This window comes from Astyanax mexicanus, chromosome 13 (assembly GCF_023375975.1).
Source record: "Astyanax mexicanus isolate ESR-SI-001 chromosome 13, AstMex3_surface, whole genome shotgun sequence".
Taxonomy (NCBI): domain Eukaryota; kingdom Metazoa; phylum Chordata; class Actinopteri; order Characiformes; family Acestrorhamphidae; genus Astyanax; species Astyanax mexicanus.
In genome coordinates, this window is record NC_064420.1 from 13,511,201 (window position 1) to 13,529,936 (window position 18,736).

The 18,736-nt window shown below is 40.9% G+C and overlaps 1 protein-coding gene across 2 annotated transcripts; it reads left to right on the forward strand.

Annotated features, from left to right (window-relative positions):
* The first annotated feature begins 5,180 nt into the window (after nt 1-5,180).
* Nucleotides 5,181-15,067, forward strand: gmeb2 (glucocorticoid modulatory element binding protein 2). 2 transcript variants are annotated; one of them, XM_022677566.2, is made up of 10 exons: nt 5,181-5,503; nt 8,074-8,262; nt 9,491-9,567; nt 9,765-9,889; nt 10,557-10,660; nt 11,689-11,846; nt 11,969-12,040; nt 12,652-12,789; nt 13,043-13,165; nt 14,025-15,067. In XM_022677566.2, exons 2-10 carry the CDS (start codon nt 8,129-8,131, stop codon nt 14,600-14,602), a joined length of 1,509 nt encoding a protein of 502 aa, XP_022533287.1. In that variant the 5' UTR covers nt 5,181-5,503; nt 8,074-8,128; the 3' UTR covers nt 14,603-15,067. The 2 variants fall into 2 exon arrangements, with proteins under 2 accessions (XP_022533287.1, XP_007233487.2); XM_007233425.4 differs by lacking the exon at nt 5,181-5,503 and adding an exon at nt 6,575-6,755.
* The last annotated feature ends 3,669 nt before the right edge of the window (nt 15,068-18,736 follow it).

Sequence of the window (18,736 nt, forward strand, 5' to 3'; positions counted from 1 at the left end):
GGTGTTCAGATAAAATCAACGGTGTTTAATAATATCGTAGCTCTTGAGACTTGGCTCACGCAAATAGTGACTTGAACAATGTCAACAGCCAATAGGAGAGCTACGGGAAGCTGCAGGGCAAGAATATTTTACATAACTCTTCACAAACGATTAGAAAAAGAACACATTTTGCAGTTAATATGCCTTATTTGGTTCTTATTTTAATATATACAGTATTTTAAACACAGATTATAGTCATTATATTTAAATATATTTTATTTTGCACTACTTTGTCTTCTTGTGCAGTGTTATTTTTGATACAAATTTAAAGTTTAATAAATAAACATTTTGCAAAAGTGATGTTTTTTATGGCATTAATTCTGTCTAAAACAAAGGCAAATGTATAGCAGTGATTCTTTGCTATACAAGGTTGTAGCAAAATAGTGAGGGGAAAGACGTTTATAGGCAGACTTGAAAACACTAGTTACAAATGTAACTGTGGTTCTATGAATGCTGGATGACCGCCAGAGGGCGGCTTAGCCTAGTGGATATTCCCTTGGGCACAGCAATGGACCGAGCAATTATACCAAAAAAAGCATGTGACCCACCCTTACAAGGGGCCGTCACACCCACCTATCTTCCTCGGAACAACTTCTCGCGCAACCCGCGGACTGACCGAGTGACGACAGACTCTGGCGGTCATCCAGCATTCATAGAACCACAGTTACATTCGTAACTAGCGTTCTATTTCATGCCTCCTGACCGCCAGAGGGCGGCTTAGCCTAGTGGATGACGCATACCAACTTTGTCATTAGGGCAGCACATCCAATGGCAGATTCTTGGCTGAGAGCACGGATGAGGCCAGATCCATTTGCGCAGCCACATTCAGCCGGTAGAACCTCGAAAAAGTGCAAGGAGACGACCAGGTCGCGGCTGAGCACACCTCTGACAGGGGAACACCCCGAAGTACCGCCCAGGATGTGGAAACTGCACGAGTGGTGGCATGTCACAGATGCAGGTAATGTGATACCAGCTGCATCATACGCCATCCTGATGACTCTTACCACCCAGTGTGAGAGACCCTGTTTAGAGAGCGGCCCACCCACTGTGCGGCCACCAAAACACACAAAAAGTTGATCAGTGGAACGAAGAGGTTCTGTAGCTGAAACATATTGCCTGAGTGCACGAACAGGGCACAGAACTGAAGGCTGATCCACAAGCTCGTCCTGAAACGCAGACAGAGCAATAGACTGGTTAACAAAAGATGATTCCAGAACCTTTGGCAGAAACACAGGATTAGGCCACAATGTGACACCGGAACAATCAGGCCACCAACGTAAACAAGCAGCACTAACTGAAAGTGCATGCAGCTCACTGACACGTCTTGCTGAGGCAACAGCTAACCCTGCGTTCACACTGGAAAGCGACAAAGCGACAGGCGACCATTCATTTCCTATGGCAGGGCGCGATTTGTCGCCGCGACACGCGAGAGGCGACAAGCGACAAAGCGACAGAGCGACAAGCGACACGGAGATGAATTTTTCTCAACTTTATGCAAATGAGTTATGACGCGGTGAAGCGACATTCTAACCCGATTGGCTCCTAGCTTTTCTTTGGACCAATCACAAACAAGGCGGTTCGACGTCCTCAAGCTCCTGCTCTCTGAATTTCTAGTTTCTTTCCCGGTTCTTTCTGTTGAACGGGGTGGACCCACATCAGTCTGTGGGAACGGCTGCGTTTCCAGCGCAGTTAAATCACAGAAACGCACAAGAGTCCAGCAAGTTTGGGAGTTATAGCTGGAGAATAAAGTGGCCAAGTGATTCCTTTTTTGTGCCTTTTTTCTTGTCGGAGGCTGGACCATGATAAACGCGGGCGTTGAGCTTGACACGCCCACAAGCGACAAACGCTGGGCGACACAAGCGACTCGTCGCGTTCCAGTGTGAACGCAGGGTAAGAGAAAGGCAGTTTTGAGTGAAACTCATTTAACACCCGCTTGTGATAGAGGTTCAAAGGGAGCACACTTTAAGAGGCTTAAAACACAAAGTAAATCCCACTGAGGGCAGCGCAAAATGCACACAGCCGCTGTGAACATTCCCAGCAGACGTAACAGGTGACTGTAGCAGACGCAGCGTATGGCAAGCCAACTAAGCCAAAACGTGTGGGAAAGAAACGCCTCCACGAGTAAAAATATGACGTGTCCACACGTAAAAAAAATCACGTGTACAGGCGGTAAAACTGTTCGTGTATACACGTTTTGGCATCTAACATCCAATCGGTAAACGCGCCTATGCATACATTTGCATTGTAATAAGGCAGCCTGACAACACATGATGTCATGCAACGTATTGTATTCATATTCATAAGACGCTTACGTGGGTTACAACGCAGTGTCTACGTACCGTGACATAGCCCCATACATACTCATACACACTCTGCACGCAAACGAAACGAAAAAAAGACAATAAAAACACTTCACATCTATAAAACAGAGAATGCTAAAACAGTTTAAAAAAGCTATATTTTAATATAGCATTATTTGTATTGTATACTTTGGATGTCTATTTTATTAAAATGCAATTCATAGTATATATATTAGTCATATTATTGTTATTATTATTATTATTATTATTATTATTATTATTATTATTATTATTATTAGTTTTTGTAGTACTAGTCATCTGCACAATAATCTATGGTTATTTTGTCATTTTGATTTGCTTTAGGACAATAAAAATGTAAAAGAAACTAATAAAAGATACAGAGAAATTGTGACTCTAAATTTACTAAATTCAGTGGCTGAACACCGAATGTTGTTTACTAGGGCTTAAAAAAGCAAAATTACAATTTAAAAGTATAACATTTTAAAAGTTAAGACTTTAAGTGTGGACAGTTAGGACTGAAATATTGTGTTTATATTGATTGTAGTTCATTTTTTTTTTATTTTTTTTTTAGACCTAACATTTTTAATAACAGCCTTGCTTTAGTGTTAATTGTGCCGCTATAATACGACTTGACTTAATATGACTTTCCCTGTGGGATCTGTCTTACACCTAGCAATAATAGTTATATTTCTTGTGTGTTAATGTAGGGAATGTTATGTTCCCTGAGTAGGGCACTGTGGCATTAAAAATACTTGTTTATCCACATTTTAATCTGTCCTAGCAGATATGAGGTGTTGTACAGGCATATTAAGACTGCTTCTACAGCTCAGTAAATGTTGCCATCTACAGGCTGCATATTGCAACTGCGGCTTTTTGAGATGGACAGTAAATCCCAAGACGTTAATTTTTTACGTCTGTACACGTAATATATCCACGTCTGTACAGGTGAAAAAAGCACGTGATGTACAGACGGCATAAATTTACGCCTCCACACGTAAAAAGATTACGTCTGTACACGTAAAAAGATAACGTCTTTATCTGTCAACACGTGATTTTTTTACGTGTGGACACGTCATATTTTTACGCGTGGAGGCGTTTCTTTCCCACACGTTTTGGCTTAGTTGGCTTGCCATAGCAGCGGCCCACGTGAACTCTGGAGAGTAATCCCAGAATACTCAGCACACGCTGTGTCATCAGAGATGCTTTCATGGCTCGCGAGTCTAAGTTCATGCCTATGAACTGAACAGACTGACTCGGACAGAGGGAGCTTTCTCCAGGTTGATGGAAAGCCCCAGCCATGCTACGTGAGATCGCAACACTTTGAGATCTGCCATCGCTCGCTCCCACGAGAGTGAACAGATCAGCCAGTCGTCCAGGTACGGCAAGATCTTCATTCCAGCGCGAGGCAGCGGAGATAACGCCGCCGCCATGCATCTGGTAAAGACCCTCGGAGCTAGCGAAAGCCCGAACGGAAGAACCCGGTACTGATAAGTTCGGTTCAGAAAGGCAAAGCGGAGAAAACGCCTGTGTATGCTATGGGAATGTGGAAATATGCGTCCTTTAAATCCAGAGTGGTGAACCACTCGTTTTGCTGCACATCCACGGGACGAATCATTTTGAAAGTGAATCGTTTGAGGTGTCGGTTCAGCCCCCTCAAATCCAGAATCGGGCGGAAGCCGCCGTCGTTTTTCGGCACTAGAAAATATTTGGAGCAGTGTCCCTGAAAAAACACGGGACATTTCACCTCCTCTATGGCACGTTTTGCAATAAGAGCACATATTTCCTCCTGAAGAGTGTTTACATGAACTGAACTTTTTACACGTGTCTGAATCAAACGTGCGACTCCGAATAACTGGCCGGGCATTAACGGGAGATCCCGGAGCGCGGTTCTGCACGCATCAGACAACAGCGCTTGAAAAAGCCACAAATGACGGCGTAATCTCACAAGGCTAGCCATAAGACTGCCTAACTCCTGTGTCAGGAATCCCATTCCACGTAGAACAGTCTGCAGAGCACCTCTAAAGGCAGAAGGCATATCTACCAGCTGAGGTGAAGACTCCATTTCCAAAAGGAGATGAGAAATAGTATTATCCAGCCGGCCAATGCGCGCTGCGTGATTGTATGCTTTAGCGATACCTTCATCAGTGCGTCTGCATGCCTTGCTCGGGCATCGGACATCAGAACGCAGCGCTTCGTCAGGAGAAACAACCAGGGAGGCGACCGAAGGCTCCACTGGAGGGATACGATCCAGTCCGTACTGAGCCGCGTCGGACATGTTCCAAAACGACCGAGCCAGGGAAGAAGGTCGAGATCGCGAAGCTGCAGCCAAAAAGGCTTGAGCTCTCCCACAAATGCGCTGCAAGGAGGAATGAGAGCGCCGCGGTTAGCTTAAAGTAAGCACTGGAGCTGGGATTAGGCTGTGCTGGAGCGGAGCCAAGCCGAGCCAGAGTAACGCGAACCATAGTTGGGAGGGGAGAAATGTCCTCCAACGCACTTCCATCATCCACAACCGAGCCGGAGCCGAGAGGAGAGCCCGCTGCAGAGAGGGGCGATCGTGGGAGGGAAACAGCCCGTCCAGTGTAGTCAGCAGCATTGCCTGAAGTAAAGAGGCTATCCGTGGCTGCAGTGGAGAGTAAATCATCATTATCCTCCACGGGCTCGGAGTCGGCGGTCTCAGCGCCGAGCTGGAGGGCAGCGGGCAGCTGGTGACTCTGAAGCTGAGTAACAAGAGCTTCCAAGCGTTCCAGGCGTGAACGTAGAGCACCTGCCTTCCTTTTCGTTGCTGGCTCGTTCGCAGGTCGCGAAGAAGAGCGCTTAGTTTCTGTTTTCACCATCGAGGAACCCGAGGAGGAGAGCATGGCGTCGTCGTTAATAAGGACGGACGCAAGCCGGTGTTGGCGTGAGGCGAAGGGAATTGTCGCACAATGCACGCAAGGGTCAGACAGAGCTTCACGGAAGTGAGAGACCCCGAGGCAGGAGGGGCACAGGGTGTGCGGGTCGTCTGGCTGCAGCGGCGCGAAGCACGCTCGACAGGCAATAGGCCCCATAGCAGGCGGTGCACACAGAGGATCCACGGCGGACGGGAGTAATACGCACACGGTTATTGGACCAGCGATGCAGTAGGCCGTGGCGAGCGAGTGCAGGTAAGGTGCACCAACACTCAGCGAACCCGGGCAAGCGGGGTCACCGCAATACTCACCGCCCGGGCCACGCTAGTTCTCAGGAGTGAAAACGAGTAATCCGAAATCCAGTAGAATCCAGTAAATCCAATAACGAAACAGCTCGTGAGGGGAGAAATTCTGCAGCTCCGTGAGCTGTGAACGGTCCAAGCGCGAGAGGAAAAGGGGAAGATAGGTGGGTGTGACGGCCCCTTGTAAGGGTGGGTCACATGCGTTTTTTTGGTATAATTGCTCGGTCCATTGCTGTGCCCAAGGGAATATCCACTAGGCTAAGCCGCCCTCTGGCGGTCATCCGGCATTCATAGAACCACAGTTACATTCGTAACTAGTGTTTTCAACTCTGCCTATAAACCGTCTTTCCCCTCACTATTTTGCTACAACCTTGTATAGCAAAGAATCACTGCTATACATTTGCCTTTGTTTTAGACAGAATTAATGCCATAAAAAAATCACTTTTGCAAAATGTTTATTTATTAAACTTTAAATTTGTATCAAAAATAACACTGCACAAGAAGACAAAGTAGTGCAAAATAAAATATATTTAAATATAATGACTATAATCTGTGTTTAAAATACTATATATATTAAAATAAGAACCAAATAAGGCAAATTAACTGCAATTAACTGCCCTCTGGCGGTCAGGAGGCATGAAATAGAACTAAATGTATTCTATTAAAAATATCTAACAAATAAATCACAGTATTGATACACAATACTTGTTACAATATTTGTAACTTAATATGTAATATGTATTGTATCTAAACTCCACCAGGAGCATGATGGGAAATAATCTCAGGAACAATCTAGTTGCAGTTTTGCAAAATAGTGATCCCCAGGCTTTGTAAAATCTTAGCCTGTGACTAAAAGTCTGTGATTTGTTTTTTTTAATGTGGGAGGTTGTCAGACTTCAGTCAAACGTCTTTTCAAAGTCGTGTAGTGTATGGACAGCATTAGGGGTTTGGATTACGGTTCGATTTGCTTTAGTAATATTATACGGGAAAATACTAATACGGGAGGACGGCGGGAAAGAGGAGTAAATACGGTAGTTTCCCGATCAAAACGGGAGACTTTTTGACAGGTAAGAAACCCACCCCCTGTACTTCTGGTTCTGCAGCGACGACCACCACAACACATACGTCACACTCGGTGGGTGTCTGCGCATGCGTACTGCTGTCAAACCGGCTAGGCGCTTCTTAAACAAACTGAGATACAGCAGGTAAATAAATGCATTTGTATTAAATTCAGAGCGTTCACAGCTCAGCAGTGTTATTTACTGTAGTCTAGTTATAGCGGGGTCTGTACAGGTGCGGTGTGCTGTTAGTTAAACCCGTGGGTTTTGTAGGTTTTACAGTTTATTTAGATAACTAGTGTTATGTTAGCTAAGCTAAGCTAAGCTAAGCTTGGTTAGCTGGTTGCTGAATTCTGAAGCTTCAGTGGAAACAGTCCGTTACTGACTGACTGAGCAGCTCTTCAGATAATCACACACAACTCTGTAATTCAGCAGAGTAATAAATACATAGTTTTATGTGTTAAACCCGACAGTAGTATCAGTGATGTTGGTCAATAATGCAGTAATGTTAGAATTAGTTAACCTAACCTAAAAAAAACTATATATCTAGTCGTTTGGTCTGGTAGCTGAATCTTTAGCTAATTTGCTAGCTAATGTATGAATCTAGCAAATGTCTGACGGGATAATGATATTAAATATGTCCATAACACTCACAGAATATCCAGTATAAGTTAAATCTTCGTCTTTAGTCTTCTCATATAAACTATATTGTAAATTTGTTATGTAAACACTGTATTTATGATTTGCTCAAAGGTACAGATGGTAACCTATAAAGATTTCATATTCCTGAAGACACTAACCTAGGTTTTATCATATTATTCAGTCTAAAGTCTCCTGCTTTTATGAACAAAACCAGGACCTTCTTCTCCTCACAGTTAAAACTGTATTTATGATTTGCTTAAAGGTACAGATGTCAAACTGACACTAACCCAGATTAGTAAAGCGTTATATAATATTACTAAATCTTAGCAAAGGTGCCTGCTTTTATGAACAGAACCAGGACCTCCTTATTTTGATTTTTGTTATTTTATTAAAAACATGGTGTTTTTCAACCATAGTTTTTGGACATTTTACTAGTTTTCTTGATTTAACCCACTCCTGTAACTCTAAAATGACTTGTTAACCCAAAAAGAGTCCATGGTGATGATCCTTTAAAAGTTCACGTTATCTCATGAAGCACCTAAGTACACATACTAAACATCCTGAGAGCATTGCAGGACAGTGTGTGAATCTGTGTTCATTCATCTGACCTAATTTACCAAATTTATATGTGAGTTAATGCTTGAGATAAAATAGCTAGTTTTAAAAATGTTTTTGCATTTACTGATCTGTTTCAACCAGTTTAGTGATTTAAACACTTTAATTAAATGTTTTACATTCCATAAAACTAGTTCTGATACAATTTTAGAACAAACTGTAAAATTACAAGTAATTTTTTTCTCTTTTTTCCTGCTCTTCCATTTAGCTGATATCTGACAGTGAGAAAGAAGTGAGGGGCTGGTGTACATGTGACCGACCCCATGGCCTCATCCTCCGAGGTTAACGTCCATGTGGAGGAGGTGGTGGTGGTGACCACTCCCGACGGCTCAGACGCGAGCCCCTCGGGGGAGGAGGTGAAGAACATGCTAGAAACTGCAGCCCTGGAACAACCTGGGTGAGAACCATACATATACACAGGGATGTCCAGTCCAAGACCCTATGTTATGCAGAGTTTTGTGTTCTCTGTTATAGCCCACCTGATTCAATTGATTTAGCAGTAATTAAGGAGTTTTTCATGTGATGTTCGGGTGGGGTAGAGTAAGGAAAATTTTGTAGTTAATTACCGTATTAACAACTAAGTAGTTTTGTGTATGTAGTATTTAATATAGGTACAAGTTTTGACTCAGATAAACACGATACATACTTAGAATCAGGGGTGGCTGATGCTAATATTGCAACCTTAAGTATCTGAAAATACTCAATTGGATACCATATCTTTTTCCTTTATTAAGCTGTTAATAATATATTGTCTTAATGCACTTTTAGCATCTTAACATATCAATCTAAATAATATCATGCTCAAACTGTGAAACATATACTTCCCTGTAAAGCCTAGAATACTTGAACATAGGCTTGAAACACATATAGCCTTGTATTCTAGGTTTAAGCAGGATAGTGTAGGGTCATATCGGGTTATGTTTTTTTTCCCTTCCAGTATTCGCTTCAATAATTTTGGCCAGTATTGGACCAGAACTGATAATAAATATCAGATTGGCACACACTTTCATAAATAAGTCTATTTTTAATAGTGATTTCAAATAACACTAATGTAATGCTAAATGGAAAGGGTGGAGCTACTTACAACTGGAAAAATATTGGGAGACAAATGGATAACAATATTATTATTATTATGATTATTATTATTATTATTATTATTATTATTTAAGGCACAATAATGGACAATTATGCAGCAGTGAAGGCAGCAGGAGATCTTGCAGTGATGTCTGTTGGTATAGCAATTCTTTACCACTTTCTGTTACCAGAAAACAGGTTTAGTACATTCATATTTTTGTATCCTATCTGACAAACCCACACTATAAGCTTAGTATATAGCATATGAATTTTAGTATTAGTATATATTATGCAATTGGGATGCAGCCAAAATATGCAGAGCTTAGTATCAGCCGTTCCATTCGTATTGTGAAACCACCATATATTTGTTAGGTTATCCGTAGGCTACCCTCCCCATTATTGGATGCTACTATCTTTTTAAACATGCTCAGAACTGGTTTCCTTTAGATTTGTCTCTGTTTGAAGCCGGTTTAAATCATTGCTCTGGAACTACTAAGATCGATGAGTAACACTGGCCAAGTCCTAAGTGATTCATGGCTGCACTCCTACAGGGCGGACATTATGGAGCAGAGTTTGGAGTCAGAATCCAGTCCAACCACCATCTCCCTGCCAAAGGAAGCAGTTCTTGGTAGGACATTTTTTTAAAGCTTTAATGACACTTACTGTTACTTATTGATTTACTGATATTTGTCTCTTCATTTATCTTACTTTTATTCATTACACCACCTTGACAAATGCAGAACTGAAACTTACATCATCTAAAACAATACAGAAGCCCCCAATATTGAGGTTATCTTATAATATCTTGGATAATTCACCACACAGTAAAGATTTCAGAAGATGTGGACATGGAGGCAGACATCCTTTATCAAATAACGTGTGGAGACAGCAAGGCTGACCTAGTGTGGAAGAAATTTGTCTGCCCTGGCATCAACGTCAAATGTGTACAGGTAAGTGAATGCTCAGATTAGTTATATACATACACGCGATTGTCTGAGGCATGTTTAAAGCTCTGTAAACACTAATGATGAATTCAAAATTGAAGCAGTAAGTTGTTTATGTAATAAACTTTGACTGTTACATCATTTAGAAACATTTAAAAGTCTCACTTTAATAAACCACATGGGGAAAAATGAATCCCCAATATCGTAACCCCCTACTTAATAGTGTCCTACAACATAGAAAGGGATACATTTCTGTCACAGCCTAAGTGAAGAGGAGTTTTAAAGTTTTTTTTTACTGGACACCATCTGTAAAGCTTAAATTAAAATAACATCCCCTCCCTCACTCATGAGTGAATCTTGACTCATTCTGAGAGGAAGACTGATTCGTTTTATGATCTTATTTATGGTCCTGATCAGGTAAAACTCGTGTTCTTCTGTTGTCAGAAAAAATGTAAACTACACAAGAAAAGCCTTGCAAGAAACAAATCTAAAGTGTAATATTAGATAAAAAGTGCTGTGAAGAGCAATTGCTCAGGATATATAAGACAGTTTGTCTTCTTACATGAAGAGGACTGCTGTTGGACATTGAGAATGACCCCTGGAATTGCTGTTTGTATTAGGCTGTCTGAGCTGAGTGCTACAGGCTGAATGGCTATCATGCTTTGTGTTACAGTTCAACAATCACCTGATCAGTCCAAAAGAGTTTGTGTACCTGGCTGGAAAATCCACTCTGAAAGACTGGAAGAGAGCGATTCGCCTCAATGGGACAATGTTAAGGTATGTGACTCTCATGATAGACTGTAGGTTTCAGAAGATTGATTTAATTTGTCTCTGTGGGATGTATGACGTATGTATTCAGTAGTGTGCCCCAGAAAAGCATACTTCCAACAGGTAATGGCTAGTATATAGTTTATATTTGCAATGCTGTGATTGTATTTCAACTTAATGTAGCTGAATACGTCCACAGACATTTTGATCAAATAGTACATGATTGTGACTTTTAAGTGTTAAATATTTACACAAATGAAACAAATACACTCACTGACATGTTGAGTTCTAACAGAAACATTTCTGGAAAACCCATGCTATGTGTGGGCATGCTGTGGGTTTGTGTCCCTCATTTCACAGCTAGGGGTGACCGCCAGTTGGATCCCAAACGGAACCTATGTGTGACTAAACACTATACAGAACCAGTTCATAGCAGTCCAGGGGCCTCATTTATAAAACTCTGGAGTAAAAGTGTGCTTACGCAATTTAAAAAAGCGGGTGTGCGCACACCTGAACGCTGTTTCCTTTTTATAAGTCACAGTCTGCTTTTAAATATATATTATAGACATTTTAGGCCTGTTTTTATGTGTACACACTCTTTATAAATGAGGCCCCAGGTCTTTTAACACACCATTGCAAACAAATGTGACCATAGCTAGCTGGTGGAAGGCCTTGATTAGGGGGGCAACTCGTAGAAAGACCATCCTGCTTCTCTCAGTCTGTCAGCTTGCCGAAATGTCTTTAAATGAGTTTTAGGACATGTCTAGCAGTCAGTGATTTCTCATCAAGAGCTATACTGCCTAAAAGTAGCCGCTAAGAGACTTTTTATAGGGCAGCAGGGGAAACAGTTTTATGCCCTCTTGTGGCCTGTGGCCACTAGACGTTACAAGTTCTTTGATCTTAGAATCAAGATAATCAACCAGATTCCCAGGCGTGCCTACTTTATATTCACTCTCTTAATGTTTAGAAAAACAAGAAAAGTGGACATTTTGCTTTACTAGAATCTCTGTTACCTCTGCCTTTTGATTAATTTGCAGGAAGATCATGGACTCTGGAGAGCTAGACTTCTACCAGCACTCCAAGCTCTGCTCCAACACGTGCCGCAGCACAAAGATCGATCTTGTGGGGACCCGAGCCTCACTCAGCAGCCAGCAGTCCACCGAGACTGTGCCTGCCACGCCAGTTTCTGCTGATGGTAATAAAGCATGTATGATACTATTTATCTAGCTGCATTAATGGTTATTGGCCGTTTTTTCCCCTGCTCTGAAGATATTATCAGCATTATTACAAATACTGATGATTTGTTTATTATTACAGTTAATGGATCTCCAGCCACATTCCCCACAGAAACATCTGACGACAGTACAGAATGGGTCACAGCTATAGGAGGTGATTATGACTTTAATTGTGACTTTCTTATTGTTATTTTATGTTGTTTTTATTAATTATGTTTATATTACTGATTTAAAGTAGTAAAAACAATGAATAGTCTGTTATCAAATTATATTTACATAAAAAAAATAAGTGAATACATCAGTATTATGCCACAGTTTAAATACGATCATTACTTTTACCATGTTTGTTTCAAATCAAGTGTGCAGGCCTGCAATTTTTGAGAGGCAACTGTTTGTGTTAGATATGATTTTTTTTCTCTTTTATTGTATCTGTTGCTAAGCAACTGTGCCAGTGTGTATCTGTATATATGTTAGTACAGATAGTGTTAGTGTTAATTATCACAATACTTAAATCTTGTATATCCTCAATAACATAAGGAAACCATTTTAAATACAGCGTTTAGTGTATGACCACACAACTGTCATTAAACTTCTAAAATGAATTATACTCCCCTAAACTAGCTAAGAGGAACTTGAAAGTAAATTGTTATGCATGTTGTTAAATAATACACTTTATAAACTGTCAGATTAATTGTTTAGTCTTTACATTATTGGAATCACAAATTTATAACAGTTAAAAGATGCTTGTCCTCTCTTGATTCTCAGAGGACACCATGATGTTCTGGAGAGGTCTGAAGGACATGGGGCTGCTGGATGACATCATGGAAGATCTGCAGAAAGAGATTGAGGAAATCCTCCAAGGCATGCAGGAGCGTATCCAGGAGTTGCCCCTCCAGATGAAAGGTCAGTGCTTAAAGGACAGGGTTAATGCTAGATAAATACACTCAGAGAAGGGCCAGAAGTGAAGAAATAGCAGTATGTAAATAAATGATGACGTGTAAACTCGGGGGACGGCTTTGGAATGCCCACTGTTAAAGATTCCACAGAATACTTTTAGAGGTCTTGAAGGGTGAGAAGTTTTGGTTCATCAGTGTAGCCGACATCAATCTGCAAATGCTTAGCTTTGTTTATTAAGAGTGTTTTCTGTCCTTCACAGATGCAGCTCTGCTTAACAACATTGTACAGAACTTTGGTATGTTGGACCTGGTGAAGAAGGTGTTGGCCAGCCATAAGAGTGAAATGGACCGCTGCAGAGAACAGTACACTCGAAGCTTAGTGGGCAAGTGTTATATGATTAATTGATGACTATTACAGTATTGTTATTCAGTGTCAGGATTAAATTTGAAACCACTGTTTAAAAACTGGGATGCAATGAAATTCTCTGGAGGAGATTGTTTTTTCATTCATTTTGTTATTTTTATCACCACAAATAGCCTTTAGTCATAAAGGTATCTCAGTACTGCTATTCTAATTATAAATGTACCTCAGCAGTGCTACTCAAAGTGACATGTGCAACGTGTAATCAATCTAATGCTAGTGCTACAGCCCAATCCCATTTTATCTCTTGGCCCAACTGCATAGCCCTACACCCTTTTTTTTGTGCATGCATGTCTGCACTCAAAAAAGAGGGATGAGATGGCGGCATTAATGACAAAAGAAAACCACATATTTGAGTATTTTCATTGTTAAAAATTATATAACCATAATTTAACGTGTAGTTTCAATGTTTTCTGGCTGTTTTATTCATAACAAGCATACAAATTGCTAGTTTTTTGTCTCATTAGCTACCTTATTGTCCTGTTCCACCCTAAATGACGCAAGAAAACCAGCATTTAGAATCAGAGGAATTAAGGAATAAAAATTATAATGAATTGCTGCATGCCCTGCCCCCTTCCTGAAGAAATACAACCTAAGGTCAACTAGTTAACTGGCATCTAGGTTGCTGACGTTCAGTGTCCCACTGCCATATTTGTTTCGGGTGCTTGAAGGTTGTCCCTGTTCAACTCTAGAACTCTCTAAACATGAAAACAAGAGAATAGAGAAATGGAATAGGGCAAAATTAGAATGGAATCAGTGTAATGATGAATAATCCATTAAAATTGGTATTCTACTTTGTGTGTGTTTGTTGGTCCCTGCAGCTCTAGAACAGCAGTGTGACGAGCACCGCAAGCGTGCAAAAGAACTGAAGAGCAAATCCCAACATCTCAACAACGTCCTCATGACTCTGACCCCTGTGGCCACACCTCCGACTCCCAAACGACCCCGCCTAACTCGAGCCGTCTCTGGCCCCGCCTCTGTGACGGTGAATCCACCCACACAGTTCACCCTGCCTGTCACTCAGCTCACAGGAATCCCTTTGGACAAAATCCTCTCGGCCATGGGGACACCCGTCCCAGCCCAGGCGCCTATGTTCGGCGGATACACGGTATTAACGTCTTCAGGTGGGGCGGAACTGCAGCCTGACTCCAACCTGACTGTCCTGAGCTCAGCTGCTGTCCAGGAGGGGCCAGGAGGACCTGCGATCGTTAAAGTGGTCAGCCCCTTTCAGCTGGTGACTCTGCCCACACTGCAGAACCTGGCTGCACCAGCAGGGGGAGCCTTAGGGAGCACTGTAGTGGCACTGCCTGTGAACACAGCTGCTGTAGAGACTGTAGGAGCTCAGATAGAAGAAACAGTGGAGGAAAGCCCGGAAGAGCAGGATAAAGACAGTCCGTGAGAGACCGAGAAAGCAGAGGAAACATTCCAACCAAACCAGGGTATTGAAAGAAATGGGAAAGTTGTGAGGTGTTCTCTTGTGAATGAGATTAAACACTGTCCAACATGCTAATGGCAAGACTATGTAAATCAAGAGTTGGAGTGATGCCTTATAGGGTTGCCAGATGAATGAGATATTCTATTTCTGGATATCATTTCACATTCCTTGATCCAAATGTGAAGTCAGCCACCGCTTCTTTTTTTGAAAGTGTTTAGAGGAAAGCACCAGATCTCCAGCTTTTGATACAAAAAGATGCTTGTGCTCCCCCAGGAGAGAGCATGGACAACTGTGATTTTTCAGACTCTGCTGAGCCATTCTAAACCATTTCAAAGCTTATTTTGAAAAGATAGATTCTGCTCTTTGTATTCATTCCTCTGTATAAACATTTGTTAATATTGTAAAACATAAACTGAGGTGCCGCCCTAATATGTCTTCTTGGTATTTAGTGTTTTTTTTTTTATTTGAGAGATGTTTTCTGATTAAAAAAAAAATCCAAGAAATTCTATCTTTTGCTTAAAATGAAAAAGTCATTATTATCTTCTATACATCGAACATATTTAAATTAACATCTACAGGTTGTAATTTTTTCCACTACTGTAGGTAAAAATGTGTGGTTGTACATTTGATATTTATTTGAACAAGAAAAGACAACCATTTTTATTTTTATTTAAACCTTTATTTTACCAGACAAATCATTAAGAACAACTTATTCTTTACAATGGCAGCATGGCAAGAGGCACATCCTCTTGAAAAACATATAGCACACAAACAACAACACAACATGGAGAGAGAAAGAGAGAGTGGGGAGGAGAGAGAAAAAAAAAACATTTATAAGATGTCTGAAATACTGCAGTTACAACATTCAGTGAGAAGATCTGTAATAGCATTTTTAAAAGCGGACTTGGGTATAAAAGCAGTCATTTTTAATGTTTTTTGTAGTCTAGTCTCTAGCAGCCACAGACTGAAACTAAGATAATCCAAACCCTAAAACATTTGTTTTAGGGATTTTTAGTGTGATGAGTTGGACATTGCGGGTGTTATAAGCAGAGGATGACAACTGTAGCAGGTTGCACAGGTAAGGAGGGGACACAATGAGAGGTACGACGGATGTGTAATGATGGCCAATTCACAGCTGCATAGAGGGAACAGTGGTGAGTCTTAAAGGGTGCGTTTGTGGCAAAACGAATAGCCGAGTCATAGAGAATGTCAAGTTTTCAAAGAAGACTATTACTGGCAGACCTGTATATGACATCACCGTAATCAAACAAGGGCATAATTGTCAATTGCACTAATGTCACTTCAGCTGAGTGGGTTAGACAGGAACCCATTTTATAAAGGAGGCCAATTTTACATCTAATTTTAGACTGTAATTTAGTGATATGAGTTGCAAAGGATAAGGTGCTATCTAACCAAATACCTAGATAGTCGTATTCAGTGACCTGGCATGTTTTCGTGCCCTCACAGGTTACTATAACTTGAACTGGTGGAGAGGCAGATACCTTCCTACTAAACCACATGAGGTTTTAGAGGTGTTTATCTGTAACTGTAAGGTAGAGAAGAACTGTTGAATACTATGAAAACTCAATAAAAAAAGAGACAGCTTAAAAATTATGAGTTCCATGGAATATAATCAAGAGGAAGATGGATGATCACAAGCCATCAAACACCAGGAGTGGCATAAAGTTATCCAACAGCAATGTGTAAGACTGGTGGAGGAGAACATTCCAAGATACATAAAAAACTGTGATTAAAAACCAGGGTTATTCCACCAAATATTGATTTCTGTACTCTTAAAAATGTATGAATATGAACTTGTTTTTTTTTTTGCATTATTTGAGGTCTGAAAGCTCTACATCTTTTTTGTTATTTCAGCCATTTCTCATTTTCTGCAAAAAAGGCTCTAAATTACACTATTTGTATTTGGAATTTGGGAGAAATGTTGTCTGTAGTTTATAGAATAAAACAACAATGTTCATTTTACTCAAACATATACCTATAAATAGAAAAATCAAAGAAACTGATAAAGAAACTGAAGTGGTCTCTTAATTTTTCAGAGGTGTATAGCATGCTTGTGCTGGGCACAGATAGAATTTAGCCTCTGCTTTTTAACACAGACAAACAGACTTATCTTTCTGTTTGCCTGTTGTGTTTCTGAACATACAGGGGTTGGACAATGAAACTGAAACACCTGGTTTTAGACAACAATAATTTATTGTCCAGACGGACAGTTGAGGTGCACATTGAATTCTGCCGTGATTTGGGCAGACGTGGTTTTATGTTTTTTGGATACAATCCGGGTTAGCACCCGACCATCCCTTTCAGACAGCTACCTCTTGCGTCCACAGTTAATCCTGTTGGATGTGGTTGGTCCTTCTTGGTGGTATGCTGACATTACCCTGGATACCGTGGCTCTTGATACATCACAAAGACTTGCTGTCTTGGTCACAGGTGCTCCAGCAAGACGTGCACCAACAATTTGTTCTCTTTTGAACTCTGGTATGTCACCCATAATGTTGTGTGCATTGCAATATTTTGAGCAAAACTGTGCTCTTACCCTGCTAACTGAACCTTCACACTCTGCTCTTACTGGTGCAATGTGCAATTAATGAAGATTGTCCACCAGGCTGCTCCAATTTAGCCATGAAACCTCCCACACTAAAATGACAGGTGTTTCAGTTTTATTGTCCAACCCCTGTATATCCAGAGGGATAGGAGCAGTGAGGGTTAAGGGCTTTGCTTAACCAAACCTTGCTGTCGATGGCCAGGTGCTTGACATGCCACAAGTCATAGGATGGCAGTATATAAATTGATCATTGTAACCTTAGGGAATGGCTTGGGAACACCCACACCTGTATATGTTGTGAGGTGTTCCCTATTCTGTAAGTAAGGTGGAACACCGGCAAGGAGTTGAAGTGAGGCCTGATAGTGGATGCCAAATGGCTGGAACATTTTATTTCCTGAAGTTGTGCACGAACTTAACATTCCTCTATCCATAGTATCACATGTACTGAGAGTAATTCGTAAGAGACATTACCACCCACAGAGGACAGAAGATTGTAATGATTGCCAGCGACACCTGCCTATAACTGTCTGTGAACAGACAAGAGACACACATCCAGGAATCACATCCACATTCAATGCAGCAGACTCCACACGCGTACCCTGAACGTCAGTGTAGCTTTCTTTAGCTTCCATTGGACATGACAAAAGTCATGGGACACAATACTAGTTCCTGTCCCTGGACTTTTGGCATGTCAGTGTTATTATAAAAATGCAATTGCAAAAATGTTTTAGAATCATCTGTAATGGGTGACTATACATAAGAAATTCAGTTTTCTTGTGAGGGAAATTTGGGCTGCCCTTATATTATAACCTATTATATCCTAAAAAAAATAACTCACATAAAGTCACCCACTGCTTGCATTGTTGAACTGCTAAACAACCAACATGCTCTTTGGGCAGCATCCTTTAACTACCGATGAAGAAATAGAGGATGAGGAAGACCTACACAAATTTTCCAGCATGTAGGAGTGCCTAATAGAGAGGGCACTGAGTGGGCACAGTTTTTAAAACCTCCAGCAGCACTGCTGTCTGATTTACTCGTAAATGCTCTGCTGATCATGAGTGTAAAAAGGAGGTGATCATAATGTTATGCTTGGTTAGTGTATGTTAATAAATGTTTATGATGAGTCATAGTCCAGTTATTATTATTAGATTACATTCATCAAGGCCTTGTGGGTTTCTCTTCATCTGCTTCAGATTTACGTCAAGACTCGTTTTTCTTTTTTTTTATTTCAGTTCGTTTATTTGATTCCTTTCAAGGTCTTGAGCTGGTTGTGTTCTCACTCTCGCTCTCGAGAGTCATTCTCGGATGAATGAACAGACATTTCAATTGGTGGTTTTGACGTAAGGATGATTTTTTTTTTGTACTGAAGATCATGAGACCACAGTTTGTAGTTTAGTCTTCAGCCTTGACTCTCATAGCTAATGTGGAAATGTGACTGTACTAAGCAGATGTGAAGCACACCATTTTTTTTCAGAGTAAAAACGGAGAAATGGTTTATGAACTACCTCAAGCACAGACACTGCTTGAGT

What these genes read in the sequence shown, in the direction of transcription:
- gmeb2 (XM_022677566.2), top strand. Translation starts at nt 8,129, where the DNA reads ATGGCCTCATCCTCCGAGGTTAACGTCCATGTGGAGGAGGTGGTGGTG. An exon ending in CACGCCAGTTTCTGCTGATG is followed by an intron (nt 11,847 to 11,968) that starts GTAATAAAGCAT and finishes TTATTATTACAG; the next exon opens with TTAATGGATCTCCAGCCACA. An exon ending in GTTGCCCCTCCAGATGAAAG is followed by an intron (nt 12,790 to 13,042) that starts GTCAGTGCTTAA and finishes TGTCCTTCACAG; the next exon opens with ATGCAGCTCTGCTTAACAAC.